A 21,909-nucleotide genomic window follows, 5' to 3' on the forward strand; every position below is an offset into this window, starting at 1 on the left:
GGTGCGGAGGAGCGCGGGCAGGGTTTCCAAAGCCCCTTCCCGCAGCGTAAACACTTCGCGCTCAGAGCTGCCCGCAGCGGGGTCCCGCAGCGCACACACTCGGGCATAAACAGTTTGCGTAATGCTTCCTCGGCCGGGTGCAAGCCGAGTGCCAAATTTCTTTTTTAAAAAGAAGAAAAAAACTCTGATGGGAAACAAACATTTAATGAGGCACAAGATATAAACGAAACATCACAAGGCATGTGTTGCTAAAATGCTTAAGCAGGAAGCATATGATTTTCCATGGATGTTTTCCCAGGTGAGTCATGGTACTTGCTGCACGCTCTTACTCATCACTGAAGATCCCAGCCCGGTGGCATGTACAGTAGATATAATGGGAAGATTTAGTTGGGCAGATGCATTAAGTGAAATAGAGAAAAGCACCTTTCCCAGTGCTGTGGCAGACCAGTTGTGAACTTGTGACTGCCAGCATAGAAACCTCTGCTCTCAGTTTGTCCTTTTACTGAATCCCTGTGGCAGCCAGTGTTACACTAGAAAGTCGTCACTTTTCATAACATGAAGTGCTCTGCATCAGTCATGCAACTCTTTTCCAATTCAAGTGAAAACAAACACCCTTTCAAAGGGGGTTTCCTCTCCCCCCTTTTTGCCTATGGGACCCACGACTGTCTGCCAGCAGCATTTCTCAAACCCTGCTGAAGCCAAGATCCCTTGCCCCAGATCTCATCCCGGCTGAGGAAGGGACCCTCAATGCCTGGCCCCAAGACAACTGCAGTCAGTGACCGTGCATGACCAGGGCTGGAGCATACCCCGAGCTGGGAGCAATCAAATGCTCTCAGGTCCCGGGGTCTGACATGGGATTTTGTAGCCAACCCCTCCCAGCTGGGCTCAGGCAGAGCCTTGTCCCTGCCCTGGGGCCATCTATGACAGCCCTACAACCAACTGCAGTTGCAGATAAACCTCCCATTGACCAGGTCCTCCTCCGCTGCATTCCTGGAGGCAGCAGCCTGGTGTGCTAAAAACAAAAGGAGCTGATGAACACAAACAGTAATCTCAACCTGTCTGATGAGGCTGACTGAGCCCTGCTCTTCCTACCACTTCCCAAATCTGTTTTGCAATCCCACAAGTGAGGGAACCGCAGTAAATGTTCATCTATTTGTGTAGCAGCCAACTGCTCTGTGTTACACGTAAGCCAAAGAATCCAGGAAAGCAGCCAAAGACATAAATTAGGCCAACTACTGGCTGGCCTAACTGATAATATGATAATAGCACTTAACTTACCTATCCCACAGGAGAGCTACGTGGGTTAGTTAATGTTTATACAATGCTTTGAAAAGGATGTTCAGGAGTTGTAGGTGATATTACATTGACCTTACAGTTCTATTTGTTTACTTCTCTGGAGCAAATGTGTCCTGCACAGTAACTGTAGGTCATCTCCAACACAGCTTTACCAGCACACTGTAGGAAGCTAACTTGACTGAGCAATTTCCCAAGACTGCTCACCCAGGGAAATTCAGAGACTGGCTTCAGAATTGCCTTGTACTGGGTGCACAGCAAGCAGTGCTCCACAGCTGTTCTGAGGAAATGCTATAGAAAACCCATATAGAACGTTTGTGGTAAAAATGGTTTTTATCCAGAGTGCTTCTTGAAGAGTGGGAGAAATGGGGGATTCTGTCAGGCTTGGAAGGCTTAGCACTGCTAGTGCATAACATAGCTTAATTGCAGCTATGACACTGTAGGCAAAAGCTGAATAAACCCCAGATAAAGGATTTATTGGATGCTAAACTGAAATGACCTTCAGATATAACAAAAATGCCAAGAAGAAGACATTAATTGGTGCACAAAGCTGACTGTGTATGACTGGCCTGGTGATAAAGAAGACATTATGCACCTCAGATGCTTTGACCTCCACACATCCAAGTCAACAGATTTTTTTTTTTATATTAAACAATTCCCCAAATACCGCTTTGACCTACTCTGAAAGTAATTAACAAAATGTTGGAGAGCCCCTAATCAAGCATTGCTGCACCAAGAGTTACATTGATTATATGTGAGAGTTACATAGGTTTCATGGTGATTTTATTTTTCTTTGACTCTATAACTGTGGATTTTAAAATTGACAGGACTTCCAGAAAAGCTTGAACAAAAACCACAGAGCCTCAGCTGTGTGGCAGCTTGCCAGCATAATTTCAACCAAAACTTTTTTTTCTTCCATTTACACTCACCAGCAACAGCCTTTCCAAACTTATGCCATGCTACAATTAAACACTGGTGTCAGCAGCACTTTCTGGTGGTGGGAAAACTTGGGGTGGGGATGGAGAGGTGGGAAAGGGCGTGAAGACTTGAGGTTCTTGCTGGCAGGTGATATTCTTGTGGGCTCTCACAGCCCGACCCCTGATGTGCTGCACAGTGGGCTGGGTTGTAGCAGTGCAGGCAGTCTCCTGGCCTGGTGGCAGCATGCTGCCTTGCCGGCAGCTTGCCTTTCCTCTGCTTTTCTCCACTTCCCCAGGGCCACCTGGATCCCTTTGGAGGCCTTGGGGCAAGGGTAGCCTGGCCCTGAAGCCTCGGCCCTGCTCTGGTGCCCGGGGCCGGGAGGGCAGGCCGTACTCATCTCTCGCCCTATCTGCTGCCTGCTCTGCATCTCTTGATAGGCAGGCATCTCCCCAAGTGCAGGGAAACCCTGAAAGGTTTTGGGGTGGCTTTTTAACCTTTTTTAGGCGCAATGAGCTCCACAGAGGGGAGAGCTGAGCAGCAGCGCCACACTGTCCCACAGCCCTGCTCGGGCTCGGTGGGTACCCGCGGCACACGGTGTCGGTGTCGGCGGGGGCGGCATCCCGCTAGCGGGACGTGTCCGCTCTGACGGGGTGCGGTGCTCCAGCTCAGGAGCCGCCTGCAGCCCCGCTCTCTTTCTGCCCCTCCGCAGGTCTGCGCGGCGTGGCGGCGGCGAGCAGTCCCTGCGACAAGGCCTGCAACCCTCGGATGGGCAACCTGGCGCACGGGCGGGCGCTGCGCACCCAGACGTCCTGCGGCCGCCGCCACGCCGAGCCCTTCTGCAGCTACAGCGAGGACTCGGAGCGGCGCTGCCGCCGGCCCCGGTGCGGCCGCTGCAGCGGGGCCCAGGCCGGGCTGGCGCACCCGCCCACCGCCATGGCCGACTCGCCTTTCCGCCTGCCCCGCACCTGGTGGCAGGCGGCCCACGATGCCCTCCGTGAGACCATCCGCCTGGACCTGGAGGCCGCCTTCTACTTCACTCACCTGATCATGGTCTTCAAGTCGCCCAGGCCAGCTGCCATGGTGCTGGAGCGCTCCCAGGACTTCGGCAAGACGTGGAAGCCTTACAAATACTTTGCTGCTAACTGCTCGGCCACCTTCGGGCTGGAGGATGACGTGAGGCAGAGAGGAGCCATTTGCACTTCCAGATATTCGAGCCCCTTCCCCTGCACTGGAGGAGAGGTAAGTGTGCCAGGGAGAGCCTCTACTCCAGCCCCTTTCTCCCTGCAATCTCTGCACCCGTGTTTACGCTTCATATTTCACTATATTTCACCGGCATCTCCTGTCATTTCCCAAGGTGAATTAACGTAATTCACTCCTAGGTGATGCGGGCACCACCCTTCCTCTTGCTTTGCTGTGTTCGCAGTCCCTCTCTTTTCAAACCAATTCCTTTCCTTTCACCTGGCGAACCCCGCTACACAAGTGCAGCCTGGGCATGTGCTGCTGATTCCTCAGGAGTGCCAAAGGGAGCGCCACTCTGGACAGCTTTCTCCAGACCTTGCAGGCGTGTGGTTTTAAGGTGATGCAAATCAGTCTCACCAAAATGCAACTACCTTAAAATTAACAATCACCAGATTGACTTCTAATAGTGTCTGCCTTCACTGAGAAGCAGGCATGTAACCAAAGTATCTACTCACCTCGCACCGAAGTATGGTTCCCATAAACCAGGTTAGCCAGGTAACTTAAAAACTAATACCTTGTCTTTTTTCCTGTGCACACTTATGTGAAAAGAACTTGGAAAAAAAAGGAAGAAAAACATCAGATTTGCTAAGAAGAAAATTATACGTGAAAGTCGGACGATTTTCATTATCAGAAACAGCAGATAACGAGTGATGCATTTGTAGGCGCTACCAATAATTCTCTTACCAGTGTGCCATTCCATCCCCCGGTGCTGGGGAGATCCCCTGGGAGCCGCGGCCGTGGGATTGCCCTCCTGTGTCCCCCCACTCGCGGGGACGCATCCCCGGTCACCAGCCCTGCACTCTGCTCCCTCTAGTGGCCCAATTTAATGAACTTGCCTGAAAGCTTAATCAAATTTACAATTTCCGTCTGGCCTAATACAGAGAAAGGATAAAATCGGACAGGTGAATCAGGAGATCGCTTATTTCATTGCACTTTCTGCTGAGAACTGGTTTTGAGGTAAAAGCCTGATCCTTGGAGACCAGCATTCATGTTGAGAAAAATCATGTGTTCAAACCCCTTTGCAGTCACTTGTGGTCACCTCTAGCCATGCTCTGACTAGGAAGTCACTCTCTGCACTCTCTGGGAGCTGTTTTTTCACTAAAGTGCATCTGTTAGCTGTGTCCCAGGAGGCAGCCAATGTCTTGCTCTGGGAGAAGCTATTCCATGCCCTCATCAGCTGAGAAACAAGGATCTCCAGACCTGTCAGACAGAATCCAGAGTGACTATTCCATTACATTTTAAATCAAATGGTGAGAGAAAAGTGCTACCTTTTTTTTCTTGCCACCCTTTGCTTGTGCCCCCAAAAAGCTGCCTAAACTTCCTTTCAGAGTGCAATATATGAAGGGGCTTAGGAGAAAGGTGGGAAAAGACTTTTCAGCATGGCCTTTTCTGATAGACCAAGGGGCAACAGTTTTATACTGAAATTGATTTAGATTGGACATAAGACATTTTTTGATTATGAGGGTCATGAGGCACTGAAACAGGTTGCTCAGAGAAGCTGAGAATGGCTCATCCCAGGAAGTGTTCAAGGCCAGGTTGGGTAGGGCTTTGAGCGACCTGATCTACTGAAATATGTCTCTACCCATGTCTCTACCATCTTTGAAGGTCTTTTCCCAGACAAACAATTCTGTGGCTCTGAATCAGAGCTGACTACGAAGTAAGACCCACAAAAGGAAGGATGTATGTTCACCACTGGGAATTTCTCAGGCCCTCAGTACTTGTGCCAGCCTCTGTGTCTCACTGAATCATGAAGTTATGCTAGCCTGTGATGGAAGGCATGGAGAAATCCACAGCTCTTAGGCCAGTCAGTGGGACTTCTCTTGGACAAGAAACCCGGGGCATTTTACAAGGCAGTATTTGCCCCACTGGTACTGGTCCCCTGTTGCACTTTTCATTGTGGTCACTGCATACCAGGATGGTGCTGTCCCTGCGCACCGGATGGGACCTGTGCCTGGAGAGAGCCTGCACAAATCCTGACCTCAAGCTAGCTCCTCTCTGGGCTGGTGCAATCTGGGGACAGCAGAATCAAGGTCTTGTGTATAGAAACCAGTGCCTATCTGAAGAAGAAAAGTAACTTGGTGCTCTTTGGTGCATCTGCATTAGCATGTTGCAAAGAGAGGCTGCATACTGAGCTTGCTCCTGTGGGACCTCTTCTTTTGGCATGGCTTTAGTCTGTGTTATTGCAAAGAAGCTATAAAAGTCAAGAGCATTTAATTGTTCTAAGTTTTAAACAAATACTCCATCCAAGGGGCTGGAGCTTGGAAGATTTTACTCACATGGTACACTTCAGTTTCCTGCACTTGAACACCACTTTTTACCTGCAAAGTAATAGCAGCAGCTCTCCAGATGGCAAGCCTGCATGCTTAGCAAATATCACATTTAATTTATTACAGTGTGCTGCATTCCAGCAATTACTAGTAGCTGCCAATAGCAACATGTATCTGACCTAAAGAAACATCAGAATTTTGTGTTCTGTTTGGAGTTATGTTGTGCTTTACTCCCACTTTGGTAGCACCTAATTTCAGACATATGGAAACAGTAATTTCACTTGAAACAGTGGTTTTAAATATGCAGTCATCCAAAATGTCCATGTCTGAAGGGTATTACTCCTTACTCTGAAGGGTATTACTCATCTTCTTTAAAGCACAACTACAAATTCTGTGAGGGCCACTGGGTTTCTTTTTTAACTTTTTAGATTTTTTTTTAAAACTGGTATGTAACAGCTGTAACCTGTGATCCAAGCCATGTGTCACACTGTCTGAGTGCTGCTTTCTCACACTTCAGACATTTCAACACCACATGTGCATTTCTGGGCACTGCATTAAGGGCTTGCAGGATTTTGCAGGATGTTGGGGTCTCTCTGCATGGTGCTGGCAGCTCACTCACTGCTGTCTGTCCTCTTGGATGAGCAGTTTGGCTCAGGTGAGGCCTCAGGTGGTGGTGACTCACCCCAGATATCACTGAGTTTGGCACAGAGACAGCAGCTTGTTGGGCTGGTGGTTTCTGGTTTTACCCTCTGTAAAGAACAGGCAGTGCTGATCCACCTGCATTTCTGCTCACTGTTACAGTACCTGCAAGCCCCAGTTCAAGGTAGCAGTGTGCAGAACCCCACAGTACTCAGGGGCTTTGGGCCTTTTTTCAATGTATCACGCATCTTAATTTGGGTCAAAGGTGTATTTGCCTCACTTTCTCTTAAAAAGAAAGATCATACTTTATGCATTCTGCCCTCATCATCATGAGTCATTCCTCAGATGCCTACTTCAACTCTTATGACAAAAACCGTCCCTCATCAGAATTTGCCATGATGTTGATCTTGAGGCGATTTATGGTAGTGTAGAAAACAAGCTGCCAGGTCTCTGGGTTAATTTCAAAGACCCAGCTCTCAGAAATGCTGAAATGGCTCTGGGAGATGCCTTTCATCCTTCTGTAGCAGTGTGACTCTGGGCTTGCCCACACAGTGGTGGCACTGGGGTGCTGGAGAGCTCTGGAAGAGTGATGCTTTTGGAAGGCTCCAGTCACCTCAGCTGGGTGCCACCTCAGCGCTGGGAACCAGAGAGGTAATTGTGTCACACACCATGTGTGGCACTTGGATGGTCTATTGATGGGTAGAATCACCTCATCAGGGGCTTGGTAGGTCCCTGCTCTTCTTTGCTGCCTGTCCCTAATGCTGCAAGTCCACCAGACCTGGTTATCTCTGATGTGGATGTGGCTCCAGCCTGAGGCAGGCAAGAGATGGAGGATCAATAGGCCAGGGGTGGGATTAGTAAGGAAAGGACAAATCTGGGCAGAACTGCCAAGCAAAGAGGTTGAAGGCTGTACTGATGTCAGGAACACTGCACTAAAATGCCCTGGGTTTGGTCTAAATAGTTTCCTTGGTGAAAGTAAACCTGTGTTCACAGGTCAGCATGTGCCCAGAGACCGCAGGGGCTCTGTTGAGCTGAGCCCCATGCCAGGGCAGCCTGGCTGCAGTCTGACCCCATGCAAGCAAGAACCACTGTTTCAACAACCAGCAAAGTGGTCAGTGATTTCTCTGCAGGTGTACAGAAGCCAAACAAACCAACTGAGCCTCTCCTCAGTAGGCAACAGGAAAGGAGGCAGATGGTGGGTGCCCACCTCCTGCCCTGGCATCCAACCTTGGTACAGCCAGCCTGGGTTTCCAGCAAGCTTCAAGCCTCTGCCAACTTTGAGGAGTTGGATGTGCAACATTGTGAAGGAGACACATTCACATGTCAGGGAATAATATCAAATCAGCTGCATGCAGAGAGGTCATTATAGACTTCCCCTATGCTTAATACAGTGAATTAATTGTTTCACAACAGCAGTTTGTTAAGCATAGGCAGAAACCTCTAAATGTTAACCTTGTATCACCAGTGTTTTAAGAGAAAGGCTGTGGCCAAGTTTTAGCCTGAATAATACAAAAATGCTACAAGTGCTGAGTATTTTCGTTGTTTTTCAGGGTGTAACCCTTCAGCCACATTATTGCAAGGGAAATCAGAGCTGGATCCACCAGCCAAACATAATCTGATCTAAGTAAACAAGATGCAGAAATAAACTCTTTCAGCTTCATGCTCAGACAGGAATACTAATTTTACTAGTATGCAAAAAAGGCTATCTTCCCTCCCATAGTTCAGATTATATTAATATTTCCTTTTCAACACACTAATCTTAAAATTATCCTTGGCTAGGGATCACTGTTGAGGGCTCAAGGGGCCCTTAGCAGATGTTAATTCTTTAACTGTGAGTGAGAGTGACTGTCCACTCTGCAATGCAATTATCTCATTCACTTTACATTCCCATCTGTGGTCAATTCAGATTAGCTCGCCTGAGTGTCCCCATTTAGACAAGCTCCAGGATAAAAGGGTTTACTGAAGCAGAGTCTCCTTGACAAGATTTTAGTAAATTAGTAACTTATTTTAGTGTTCATCTATTCAGAATACTGCTAATAAATCACTTGGAGACCTCAACTATTGTTGCTATTTGCTATTTATAGAAGAGGCATATTTGCAGTTTGATTATATTCCAGCAACAAATTCCAACATGCTTTTAACTTTTGAAACATCACATTGCCACTGTTTTGCTGTGGGATGCATGTCTTACTGAGCATTTTATTGATCTTGTGCCTTCCCTAGCGGAAAATCCTTCATATGTTCTGCCTTTCTGTTACTGCATGCAGCCTGCCTCTCTTCCTTGAGGATTTGGACACCAGTCCTACTGGTTTTACCTGAAATTAGCTGTGTAGAGCAGAATTAAAATGTGTATTTCTACTCAGAAGTCTGACCAGGACAGTGAGTGGTTGTAACACTCGCTGCTGAAACAAATAGGAGTTAAAGATGGTCAGTAATTTTTATATTTGAGTCCTACTTTTGGGTTGTAGAAACTTCAGCCTGGTTGGGCTTTTTTCCCTTTTTGGCCCGGATAAGCTTGGCTTTCAAGTTTATCATTGTTGTCCCTAACTAAAGCTACATTTTAATTGTGCTGAGGTCCTTCAAGGGTCTTGTGGGTAACAGGAGATTTGAGTTCAGTTACTTGCAGGACTCCACAAAGAACCCGGGCAAATATGCAAGAATTACCTCAAAACAGCCTGGGATGTCAACCCATTAGAGGGCTGCAAGCATCTTTTTTAATTGTCCTGTGCCACTGACATCTGCACAGAGAGAAATCAGAGGACCAAACTGATGAGCAGGAAAGAGGAATCCTGGCAGGCATTCAGAAGTGCTCAGGATGTGTGAGGACATAGCTAGCTAGGGATGTATGTTTTCAAGTCCCATCTTTACACTTTGTAGAAGTGCACTTTGTAGGAAAAATACCTCTTTAAGAGTGTCTTCCTCATCATCCTATCATTGGAAAAACACAAATTGTTGGGCTCTGTTCAGAAATGCCATGTGCAAAATTCCATGTTCAGCTAGGCGTGGTTGGGGGGTGGCCAAATCCTGTCCAGCTCTTTGCATTGTATCACTAAATCTAGGAAGACATGGGAACTGTTGTTTCATAAGCACAAGAATAATGATTCGTAGGGGAGTAGTTAATGAGATGAAGTAAATGAGGCTAGGCTGGAGTCAATAAAATTATATAGGAGCCTAGAAATCTCAGTCTGTGGCAACTGGCAGTAGCTGCACACTAGCAGGACACCATCTCACACCAGCCTCCTTGCTGGTGAAGTGCATCCCTTGGTTTGGTCCTCAGGCTTTCCTTCCTGCCGAGAAGCCCATCTTCCCAAGCACTGTGGGGGGTTTCCAAGCTGGTGCAAGTTTCCAGCAGTGGAGGATGGGAGATTTTCTCTTTAAGTAATGGTGCAGGAAGAAGTGAATCAGGGGAAAAGGAGAAACTTTAGCTTAGCTTTCACCTAGTTGTGACAATCCCTCCCACTCTCCCACAGGCCATTCTAGAGGAGTGACATGTCTCCTTATGAGGCCTCCTGGCGGCTCAGCATCTCTGAAGGACAAGGGCATGTGAAGAGCAAGATGCTTCTCCAACCTGCCCCATGATCCTCTGCATGATTTGTCCCATTACAAGTAGCCCATAGGATCGTCTCCTTTCCTTCCTGGATTTCCCAGTGCTCTGGCACTTAGAGGTTGGCCCTCTGCTTGGCCAGCTCTTGAAATGCAGCCACCTCTGGGATGGAGCATAGCCAGTGTTTAACAGTGCATATCACAGTCCCCCATTTGGAGCAGCAAGTTTCTAACAACTGCTTCTGGATCGACCTCCAATTATGGCTAAAACAAATTATTCTTTGGAGGGAGTTTGACCAGTCTGTGAAAGGGGGGATATTGTAGGCTGCCAACAGCAGGAGGGAATGGGTCCCAGGGCTCCAGGAGACCCTTTCCAAACTTCTTATGAAGGATGTGAAGAGCACTGTACCCACATGAAACAAGAGGAGTTTGGGTAGGCAGAATTTAATTCTCTAAATTGGCATCTGGCCTTGCTAGTGGGACTATTGCTTCCCCTGAGAAAAGTGCCACGGGATTTTAACAGTGCCTCTCTTCAGGCACTGCACCCCACTGCTTCATTTCACAGCTCATTTTTGGCATGAAGAGAAGGCAAGCTCACTTATTCAGCTCCCAGTTCTCTGGCTAGAGAGTAGGACTGCCATGTTTCTCATTGGGATTCCTGGATGCAGCTGGTTACATGGGAAGCGTGTAACCTAAAGCAGTGTATTGACATGTCTCAGAAGTTTTGGATCAAAAGCTCATTTGAGATTAATTGCCATGCAACAGTAGGTGTCAGTGTGAGATACCCACTCTAACAACATTCAAAATCCTACACAAATGGTAAAGTTCTCAAATTCTCCATGGATAACATTTTACAGGAAGAAAAGAAGTTAATGTCCAGAACCCAGTTTACTCGATGTATATGCTGTGAGTTGTTTACCACCAGTCTCTCTGCAGCATCCCTCATTCCAGTAATCGAAATCTGTAGCTATGGCTTGAAAGAGGGCTGCTGCTCCTTGTGACCTTTTTGACAGTGTGCAGTTACATATAATTCCAACAAGTGTTCTTTTTCCTAGAATTTAGTGTATCTCATGGTAGTTCAAGCAGACAGTCCTATAGATACAAAGCCTTTTCATTATAAACAAGAGCAGTTGAAAAATATTCATGGAATTATGTTATTCTTAGGCTGAAAGAAAATCCCCTTGATCCTCAGTACCACTGCAGTTGCTGACACACTAACCTGCTGCCTTTCAGGCTTTTGCAGTGGTGTGTTGTGCTCAGAAGTCCTTAAAGAGGTTATTCTGCAGCTCTGGGGAGCGAGCCAGCTTTTCTTACAGCCCTGCCAATGAAGAAGCAAGTCCAGTCCTTTGTCTGGCTCTTTGGAGGTAGCTCCAGGTTTTTTTTGGTCCTCCATATGCACAACAGGTACTGCTCGCCAGCCAAGGCTGAGAACATAAATCTTTTATGGGGATGAGGAAAGGAGGGGAATTGCTGGAGGGATGAGTATTTAAATACCATCTTTCTTGCTGATGGGTCAAAGGACTTCATACCATCAGCTGAGATGTGCACGTTCATTTTCCTGGCTGGGCTAGCACAGCCTTTACTTTAGAAATGATGATTCTAGAGATGAGAAAAAGGCAATAATTGTTTTCCTTGATAGCCCATAGCCGATGATATCATGCATCTGGAGGGTTCTGTGAGCCAAGAAACTGAGTGTTTCTATCTGTTTGATGAGCAAAAGTAGTGGTTAAGCAAAATGGAGCCATTGTGGAATAAATGGTGAATTATTGGAGAAGCACTATTAACCGGAGATGAAGAAATCCAAGAGGATTGAGCTGTAGTGAGATTTTCCTGATAAGAACATTACTTTTGTGATCATTGACTGCATGAGGACAGGAATGACCTAGCAGTGTTTCATTTTCATCTAATGAAATTGTGTAGTTGAATGTTGAAGAACAGCTGGGAAGATGGCTCTCATCTGGCTGATTATTGCCAGAGATTTCAAGGATCCTGGAGAAATCCCAAGGGTCTTCCCTAGCTCTCCTTGTGTCTTTTCCAGCCCTCACTGGTCAGCTGCTGCATGAGAGTTGGAACTTTTCCTGGAGAGCTTCTCACTTCTGAGAATGACTGAATACTTTGAGATTCCCAAAAGACAAAAGTTACCTTGGTATAAATTAATTTGGGAGGGATGATTATTTGAAATAGTTGTATTTTTGTCCTGAAGTCTCTGTAAGATTGCATAAATTTTGGATTGTAAGGCAAGGGATTATTTACCTTGATTTATGTGCTATAAAAGACTGCAGAAGGACTGGAGGCATGGGCCAAATGCTGTCTTATGTCAAATTATATGAAGGAGCCTTGTTAAAGCTGCTGCCATTTCTCCAGCATCTCGGGGAGCTCAGGGACCGCTGGTGGTGCTACACAGTGGCTTACTGTCATGGTTGCCTGGGGATGTTGATCAAGTGCCAAATACTGTGGCCTGCAAGATTCCAATGCTCACTGTGATTTTAGTGTCTTTGATGGTCTCCTCTCTGCAGTGGCAAGGCAGGTTTTCCAATTTCTGTTGCTGTTTCACCTCATCCAGGTGATGCTGAAGTGCACACCATGGGGGCAGTCTGACCTCTCCACAAGCAAAAGAGGCTCTTCTTTCCAGCAGTCCACTTGGTCTGACAGGCAGAAAAACAAAGTGTTTTAGAGGAGCTGGTGGATAATACCTGCCCAGCTTAGGCTGATGAACTTTCCACGCCATGTGATTTATTTGCAGCATCTGCCAAAAGCTAATGTGTCCTTTTTTAGCCTAGAGTCATTGCAATGAACATAGCACAGAGATACACATTGGTTTCTCTCCTAAAATCTTGTTGCTCAGTGTGGTAATATATGAAATAAATCTGTTTTGTCAGTAGGAGGTACCAGCTTTGTGGCCCTATCGGCCTTCTTCACAGGGGTACTAATCCAACAGGCTTAAATTTGTGAAGCAATGAGATTGTTTTCTTAAAGCTTTCAAGAGATTAACATTTAAGGTGTATCTCCAAAAGGTGGTTGAAGTTAGACAGTGGTTTCAGAGGTTTTTAGAGTGGACTGATGGGCAGGGACATGGATACACAGGCAGTGCAATGGCACAGGGCCCATTTCTGTAGCAAAATATTCCTCTGCAGACACAGCTGTGCCCTCCAGGAAGAGCCAAGGAGAGCCTGGCAGACTGTGACCACACTGATGCAGAAAATCCCAGAAACTAAAATACTGACCAGCAGGGTAAATGCCAGCATAGAGCTGCACCCTGAATGCTGAAAGTGGGAGACAAAAGCAGCTGCCTTCAGAGTATGTGTCTCTCAGAAGGTGTAGGAAGGCAGAGAATCTGCTGGCTGCCTGCACTAGCTCTGGTGTTTAAACTGTGCATCTGACAGCAGGTGTGCCTGAGCTGCTCCTGCTGAGGGAGCCCTGGTAAACCAGGCAGCTCCTGTGTCTGAGGCTTCCCACTGTAAAAAAACAAAAAAAAAAAAAAAACCAAAAAAAAAACCAAAAAAAAAAAAAAAAAAAAAAAACAACACAACATTCTCAAAGGTGTCAGGGCAAGAGTAGGACTGTCCATGTTCCCTAAAGGTACCAAATCAGATTCATTGCTGCAGCTTGGGTCTTGCTGCATGGCACAGCAAACCTTCAAAGTCAAGCCATCCTCATATGAGCAGTAAGACAGTCTCACATCAGTCTTCCCTGCACTGTTATGGTGTGAGAAGTTTAATTACTCTTTCCTGGGAAGGCACAGGGGACAAGCACAGAACAGTCTTAGCTCCAAGGTTCCTCTGCAACACGAAGGTCACTGAGCAGGGGTGTGGGAAAGAGGTGTGAGAACACTCTCTTTGAAGGGGGAGCACCTCACTGGCATTGTGTTTCTGCAGCTAAATTTACATCCAGCTCCATCAGTCAGGCCTTTGTGGTTATGATGAGCTTATTGCTTCTAGCACATTTCTTGTGTGGAAGTTGAAAGCAGACAGTGTGGCAGATTGACAGTTGGCACACATATTGCATCATTATAATATTTTTAGTTACCCATTTCTACAAATAAAATTGCTCCCTGGGATCTTTCCATAATGTTTACCAAGAGAATTGACTACTTATAACTTTTACATCTAGTGAGCAGGAGAGTGCCACAATACAATTTCCCTACTGAGCTTCTCTGAACAAGAGCAGCCAAGGCTGAAAGCAGTTGCCACCTTTTGGCAGTGCCTTCAGGAGAGTTCCTGGGCTGGTGGATAGCTGGGCTGGCTGGAGGGAGGTGCAGGGGCCAGGGTGCAGGCAGGCAGTGGCTGGGGGATGGCAGAGATGTACCATGAGTGGATAGAGCATGGACTACCTCAGCTTGTGCCATCGTTTGAAGTGAAAGCCAAGGCCTGTGAGCACAAGCAGATGTGCGGCAATGCTGGGCACACAGCTGGGAATCCCAGGGCCCGGATGTCAGAGGTAAGGGCTCACTTTCACCTCAGCCCCAGCACCAGGCAAGTACTGTCTAACCTCAGTTCTTGTCGTGCTTGAGGGAAATTTTTCAAGAGGCAAAGGGCTGAGGTCCTGGATGTGCTGGCAGAGCTCCACCACTGCATTTACTGCCCACATTTTCAGAACCTTGTCCAGGCACTAAATAAATCAGATCACTTCCAGTGACGTGGAGATTCCACAGGGCCCCAGGATACAGACCAATTAAACACATTTATTTAGTGCCTGCATACCAAGAGTCACTGCAGACTCCTAGTGCACACCTTAACTTTTCTGTCAAACACTTACTTGGACATAATCCACCCTTTTGTAAAGTGGTGCACATCCCTCATTTCTTTTGCTGTATATCTGGATAAGACAACAAACTTTGCATTCTTTTTATTCATAATATTTTTTTTTCATTTGTTCCTGTAAAATGCATTGAAAGGGATAAATCTACCAGCAAAAATCAAATAAGCCAATACTGAATTTATCTAATGCCCCTGAGCTAATTACATGAATCACTAATATGGATGGTCATTGTTGTAATTATAGATATATTTTCATGCATTCAGGTCAGACAATACAGGGTAGAGTTCATCAGTCTCTTTTGGAAAGAAACCACACATCACTTCATGCAATGTTACCACCATGGTTTTCACTTAAAACCAAGTAAAAATGTGGTTATGTTTTTAATATTTGTTTATTGCTTTTATTTTTGCCATAGTCCTGTTTGTTGGCTTGTTCCCATGTGTATATGCTTCTTGAGTCTTCTATCCATTTGTCTTCTCTCCATTCTTTATCCATTCCTGGCTGAGGGCAGGCTCTCAGTTGGAGGTGGGAGCATGGCATCTCTGGCCAGGTGCAGGGACCCAGGGAAAGGCACATGCACAGCAGCTGCAAGACTGTGCAAGCCTCTGTAACTGTGCCTGTTTCTGAAGGTCTATGAGGAAGAAATTTTGTGGATCACCCAAATCTCTTCAATGTCCCTGGCATTTGTATCCCACAGGGTTCCATTCCATTGCTCTGGACACTTGCATCTTGATAGAAGTCCAGGCCCTTGCAGCTGCATTCAGTGGAGGTGGGCCCATGACTCATTGAGAAACCTTTGCTCCTGGCAAGTCTCTCATTGGTTTTGTTGACTTCCTCAGGCAACTTTGACTTCACAGTTTATTTTGTTGCTGTCAAAATCATTCATTTGCATTTTCCTTCCCATTGTGGAGATATATATAAATATGTCCTTTTATTGCCTCTCACACATAAACATATTAGGGTACTTCTTGCAAAGGGACTTTATGTATTTATATATCAATGTCATTGTGGTGCAAGTGGTTACTTGAGTGCACCACATCCATGACTGCTGCTTTATTTATATTCAGGGCTACATTGCTGCAGGAGGAGCTCAGGCTTCTTCTGCCACTAGAACTTGTGAAATAATCAACAGAGCAAGAATTGCTCATGACAGCCCATGAGGAAATTGAAAACCTGTGGAAATTTATTAGAGGCTGTCTATGTAATGATGTGACCAAACTGCAGACAGCTGCAATGGTCTGGCTGAAGAGCAAAGTATTTTTACTCCATGGCATGTGCAAGGTACTGTGGGACAGCTTAGCCACTCCTGTTCCCTTGGAGTGGAGTGGGCTTCCTTTGGGATTGGAGTGGGCTCCCTCCTGCCACCAACATGCGTCGCACTAAGGGGGTCAGGTGAACCCAACCCTCTTGAGGCACAGCAGTGACATTCCTCTATCAGACACCACAGACTTCAGCTCCTATTTGGCTGTGTAGAGAGACTACCACCATGCCAAAAAATCTCTGTGCATCTTTTAAATCACTCCTCGATGTTGCTTCATGCAAAGGTTACTTTTATAGGACATGGGAGCCAACTGCATCATGCCACATCTCACAGAAGGAACATTACCCCAAGGACTAGATATTTTGTTTCTTAGCAGTTCTATTTGCCTCCTGGTTTGTGACATGAGTTATTGGTAGATACTTAATTTTAAGTGGAAGCTGAGATAAAGATTCAGTTCCTGGGACTGTATTTAAGAAGAATCCCAAATATCATGAGATTTTTGGTGAGCTAGCAACACTGGGAACAAAAACATCTTTCTGATAGGATATAATATGGATGTAAAGCACAGAAATGCTGGGGTGCTTCAATGTATTACTTGTGACTTGTTTTACAAAATATAATATTTTAATTAGTGCATACATTTCAGAGCTACTGGTGTAAAGATCAGGGGCTCCCTCACTTTGCTGTCATAGGTGGGGCTATCATACTGCATAAGTCACATTGTCTGCTGAGTGTTGAGATGCCAGGTTTTGATGTTTTGATAGAAGGCCTTGTACACAGAGATGGAGACTTGAGTGGGAAAGACAGAAGCCTGGTCACCCTGGGGTGCTTACTGTTGAGGCTTGCTGCCTGCAGAGTGTCTGGGGACCACTGCCCAACAGAGTCCTGGCTGGACAGTAGCACTAGGGAGACAATGGGCTTGTAAAACCACATCATCAGATGCACACACATGTTGACAAAGTGTTCTTTTCCATTTTTCCTACACACTTCCTCTACACTGCTAAAAACTGAATTATATTTTGGTTGAGGAGATTGCTGTAGCTGGGAGTTGCCAGAAGAACCAGAGGTGTGAAAACCTGATCAAGTCTGCTGTGCAAACCGTAGTTCATTAGCAAAGAGGATGCTGAAACCCTGTGCCCATCCTATTGATGGGGCAATTGCATGGAAAAGCCCAAGAAGAGGTAAAAGCAGGAAATCTGGCACTGCCTGTGTGTGGATTTGTGATTGGGCTGCTGGAAAGCACAGGGGTGTAGACCCATGATAGCTGTGTAAGAGCACTGTGGCCTCAGTGATGTGCAGACTCCTGAGACCAGCTGGGATAAATTAGTGATGTTAATGATTGAGCAGGAAAATCTTGCTGGGAAACACATCCTTATCCTTATTATGCAGTGTCTGAGGGCTTGTAGAATCCCAGCTGAGTCTGTTGTGTCAGAGCAGAAAATTGCTGTCTGTATGATGCCCTACATATTATAATGACCAGTTAGTACTTCATTCCATCAGGGCTGCTGGGGGCTGGGATGGAGGCATGGGGATGTTTGCTGTGCTGGCAGCACTGACACCAGGCTCACTCTGTTCCTACACTGCAGGGCACAGTGTAGCTCCCCAGGCCAGGGCTGCTGGGCACAGCCAGAGCAGCACAGGACAGCCAGGGGGGAGCAGCTGGGAGCCTGCACCCCTTGGGAATTACAGATGGAGTTCATGTTTAGCATCACTGTTTTCATGTAGCCATAAAAAGAAATGTTTGTAGCATTTTAGGGTCTGAGCAGGAATACTGGCTCCATTGAAATCAGCAGCACAACTCCCCCTGAATTCCACACAGACAAGATTTAACTCTGTCAGTGCAGAGGAACTCAGGGTTATTGATTTCCTTGCTATGATTGTCTTTACTAGAACCACAAACATCAGTCACATGAATTAAACAGGGATAGATAAACAAGGAAAACTGAATACCTGAGAGGAAAGTATGCAGCTCCATCTAGCATAAATTGTTCCCATTTATATAGTTTCTCCCCTGTTCTCATCTGAATTAGGACAAACAAAGAATTCTCGGAGATGCAATTTATGTAATATCAAGAAACCCAAAATGCTAGTTTTACTGAAAGTTCTTGACCCAGCATTTTCTGTCATGTCCACTAAAAGGAAATCAATGTCTTCAGATTGGATTTTTCCCAAGGAATTTTCTTTCTGTATCTGAAAACATCTTGTGTTCACAAAACCACTAGCAAGTAAATGTGATCAGAATGGCATTGTTCTAAATTTGTGTAAATAACAAGCCTTGGGTTGAGGTGCAAGACTTGTTGTATTTGGGGTTCACTTGGGTTTCTATTGATATCTGGTTTATATTTTTATTTTAGGAAAGAAGAAAAAACTCAGTCTATCTCTGAAGGAGAGGGGAGAAAAGACCTCTTTTGAAACATGTTACTGTTTATTAATAGCTGTCATTGGACTCAAAACTTCTGCTCAAGGAGCATGCTCACCAGCCTTGCCCTCTGACCACCTCTCCCAGTTGACCTTCTCCCTTACCTGTGTCTTTCTGGCAGAGGATGCTCAGACACCTTTGGGAGGGAGGGAGTGTTTGCAGGAGGGCAGTGCAGAACTGCAGCTATGATGTGTTTGCCAGCATGCAAGGCCCAGCTCCAGCACAGCCCAGCCGGGCTGTCCCCAGCATGCTGGTGGCAACTGTGCTTGGCGGGCTGGCAGGGCACACAAAAGCGTGCTGCCGCCATCCAGCTCCAAAACAAGGCTAAATCTCCTTGCAGGCTGACACAAAGCTTCCTCTGGCTGGGTTCAGGCAGCCCTGGAGAAAAGCCAGGTCCCAGCCAGGAGCAGTGCCAGCAGTGGTGGGGCTGATGGAGGCAGCAGCTGGTAGGCAAAGCCTGCGGGCAGCCAGCTGGCAGCACTGTGGTCATTATTTCCAGGATCTGTGGATCCTGGTCAAATAAAAGGAAAGCCTTCATCAGCTAAAGCATATCAGCTGCCTTCTATGGAAGGAGGGGATTCAGGGGCAGGAGGCTGTGATCCCTGATAGCAACAGCAGCAAGTTGGTGCCTTGCCTCTCACTGGGCAGGAAACAATGGTTGCCTCCTTGCCGCCTGCAAGAGGCTGGCCAGCATTTTGGGTGGCATGAATGATTTCAGTGTGGCGGCACTGTAGTTTGAGGAGGTTTTAACTCACTGCTGGGAGTAGTGCATGGAGCCATTAGCTGCATCACACCCTCAAGCGCTCAAGTGATTTGATCAAATGTTGTTTATAATTATTGTAGTTCATCAAGCTGTCGGTGACTGTTCAGTGAAAAACTACTTAGCTATTCTGAAAGTGTCACTGTAAGTTGAATATACCAATAGCGAAAATATATCAGAGATATGTTGTTTAATATCTGTGATAGTCATATAAAGTATATGCTCTTTCTGATTCCTCACTGCAGGCCGCCAAAAACTTTAAAATAAGCCTTTTCAAGAAAATTGGTTGTTTTTATCTAGTACTCTCAATATTCAGCTAAAGCCAATATTTACCTATTCAATCAGAGTGAAGTTAAAATAAAGAATGAATGATAAGTATTTGTTTAAACTTTGGAAGCCCCCTCTTTCCTTTCTTTCTTATCTCAGTTTTCTTGATTATCAACTTGCTGTCACTAATTGCCACACCTAATCACTTTTCCACTAGGAAGCAGCCTGGGACTGATAGGAACCAAATATTTGGAAATATGAGCTATATTGGTTAAAAAATACACCCATTCTGGGAGAGGGAATGTTAATGAAGAGTTCCTCACATGCACATCAACCAGCAAGGTGCTGGTTCCTTTGCTGGCCCATGCCACGAGGCCAGGGCACCCACCTCTGATTTGAGTTAATGGCAAAATGTCACTTGACACCCATAAAGTCCTTACTTCTTGTGGAGAGGAATGTAAGGGATCATGGGGGCTCACCCTGTGTGCACTGATTTGGAGTGGATTTGCTGCTCCCACTCCTTATAGAGAGGGTAGAACATCATGAGAGCCTGGTGCACACTCCAGAGGATGCTGTCATTGCCATTTCACCCCATGGCCCACCCTGGGACTGGCTGACATCCTTCTTTCTGCTTCACCCACCGTGTTTCTCTGCCCAGGTGATATTCCCAGCCCTGGCACCACTGTGTTTCTCTGCCAGGTGATCTTCCCAGCCCTGTCACCGCTGTGTTTCTCTGTCAGGTGATATTCCCAGCCCTGTCACCGCTGTGTTTCTCTACCAGGTGATATTCCCAGCCCTGTCACCGATGTGTTTCTCTGCCAGGTGATATTCCCAGCCCTGGCACCGCTGTGTTTCTCTGCCAGGTGATATTCCCAGCCCTGGCACCGCTGTGTTTCTCTGCCAGGTGATATTCCCAGCCCTGGCACCGCTGTGTTTCTCTGCCAGGTGATATTCCCAGCCGTGTCATCTCTGTGTTTCTCTGCCAGGTGATATTCCGAGCGCTGTCACCGCCCTACGCCGCGGAGGACCCGTACAGCGCGGAGGCCCAGGCGCAGCTGAAGATCACCAACCTGCGGGTGCGGCTGCTGCAGCGGCAGGGCTGTCCCTGCCTGGCGGCCAGCCCGGCCCCGCAGCCCCCGCCAGCCCTGCACTACGCCATCTACGACTTCATCGTCAAGGGCAGCTGCTTCTGCAACGGCCACGCCGACCACTGCATCCCTGTCGCTGGATTCAGACCCACCAAAGCAGCTGGGGTTTTCCATGTGGTACGTCCATGCACCCAACAATGTCTCACAGCACAACACACTGCAGGAAAGCAGAATTTTGAAAACAGTAAGGGACTGTATAGAATATGGTGTAGGTCCAAGTACGCAATATTTGACATTTGATGCCCTGAGCTCCAAGCACAGTGAGCAGAAGTGGTCTTTACAAAGGGGGTGGTCTCCATGTGGGGCTGAAGTGCTGAACTTCCTTTGTGTCTTGGTGTGGGACTCTCATCCTTTTCAAAGGTGCTCCGCAGTAGTTTATTTATTTCAGGTAAATCTTTAAAAATAATTAAATTGCTGACATCCATCTTTCCCCAAATGCTGACTTCCAATAACACAATATCTAAAGGATAAAAAATGCAGGGCATTTTGATAACAAGGAAGGAGGAGAGCTTCTCTGAAGATACGAGGGATCACGTAACTACCATTGCTTCTGGAGGATCCAAGGATATTGGGTTGGGTCTTGAACCAAGGGGATAGAGATGGTTTTGACTCTCACTCATGGGCTTTCTATTGCACTTTGCAATACCTTTCTCTGGAAAAAAACTCTGTGCTCTGGTTTTGAGAGGACTCCCATCACAAGAGCTCTGAGCTCCAATTCCTAAGGACCCACCAAGACCTAAACTCCAGGGAAGCAAGAGGCACTAACCCATAGGGCAGGTGACAGGCACAGCAGTGGCCAACACATTGGATGCCTGTGGCATGGCATGCCTGTACCCAGCCAGTCCAAGGACACTTGGTGCCACCAGCACATCTTATCGTTTCTGCTCATCCAGGCTGGCTCTGAAAGCTCTGGCTTTGCTGAAGGAAGAGCAGTAGGGAAAGACAGAACAGCCAAACATACTGTACTGAATGTTAGACTGAGAAAGATGGTTAAAAAAAAGAGGCAGTTAGTCTAGGTAAGGAGTCCAGCTCTTTGGGGAGCTCTCATTTCACTTAATTACAGTCTCAGACATGAAATAGACAGGATGTTTCCCTTCCACTAGAGCTAGCCTTGCAACATCTTGAAAATATACCAGTTTGAAAGCGTGCAGCTCTGTGATTGATAAGAGTGTTTCAAGTAGCACTGCTCCGCTTTCTGCAGATGTCCCCTGAGTGAAAGTCTTTGAAAGAAGGTGTTTGCTCAGGATTATTTTGGTGGGATACAACTGCATGGGAGCATGCCCTGGAGCACCACTGAGAGTTGTAACAGAGCCTGCAGGCAAAGAGGCCTCCAGTACAGTTACAGGCTGTGGCAACCGTAGTGTGCAGGTAACAGGCAGGGCTGGGGGAAGGAAGCA

The 21,909-nt window shown here is 46.7% G+C and overlaps 1 protein-coding gene across 1 annotated transcript in view; it reads left to right on the forward strand.

Annotated features, from left to right (window-relative positions):
* The first annotated feature begins 230 nt into the window (after positions 1 to 230).
* NTN4 (netrin 4) overlaps positions 231 to 21,909 on the forward strand; it is a 47,041-nt gene continuing 25,362 nt past the window's right edge. The window contains exons 1-3 of the mRNA XM_058804870.1: positions 231 to 298; positions 2,921 to 3,450; positions 20,351 to 20,629. Coding sequence (XP_058660853.1) covers positions 283 to 298; positions 2,921 to 3,450; positions 20,351 to 20,629 — 825 coding nt within the window. The 5' untranslated portion in view covers positions 231 to 282. The remainder of the gene's footprint in view (positions 299 to 2,920; positions 3,451 to 20,350; positions 20,630 to 21,909) is intronic.

This window comes from Ammospiza caudacuta, chromosome 5 (assembly GCF_027887145.1).
Source record: "Ammospiza caudacuta isolate bAmmCau1 chromosome 5, bAmmCau1.pri, whole genome shotgun sequence".
Taxonomy (NCBI): domain Eukaryota; kingdom Metazoa; phylum Chordata; class Aves; order Passeriformes; family Passerellidae; genus Ammospiza; species Ammospiza caudacuta.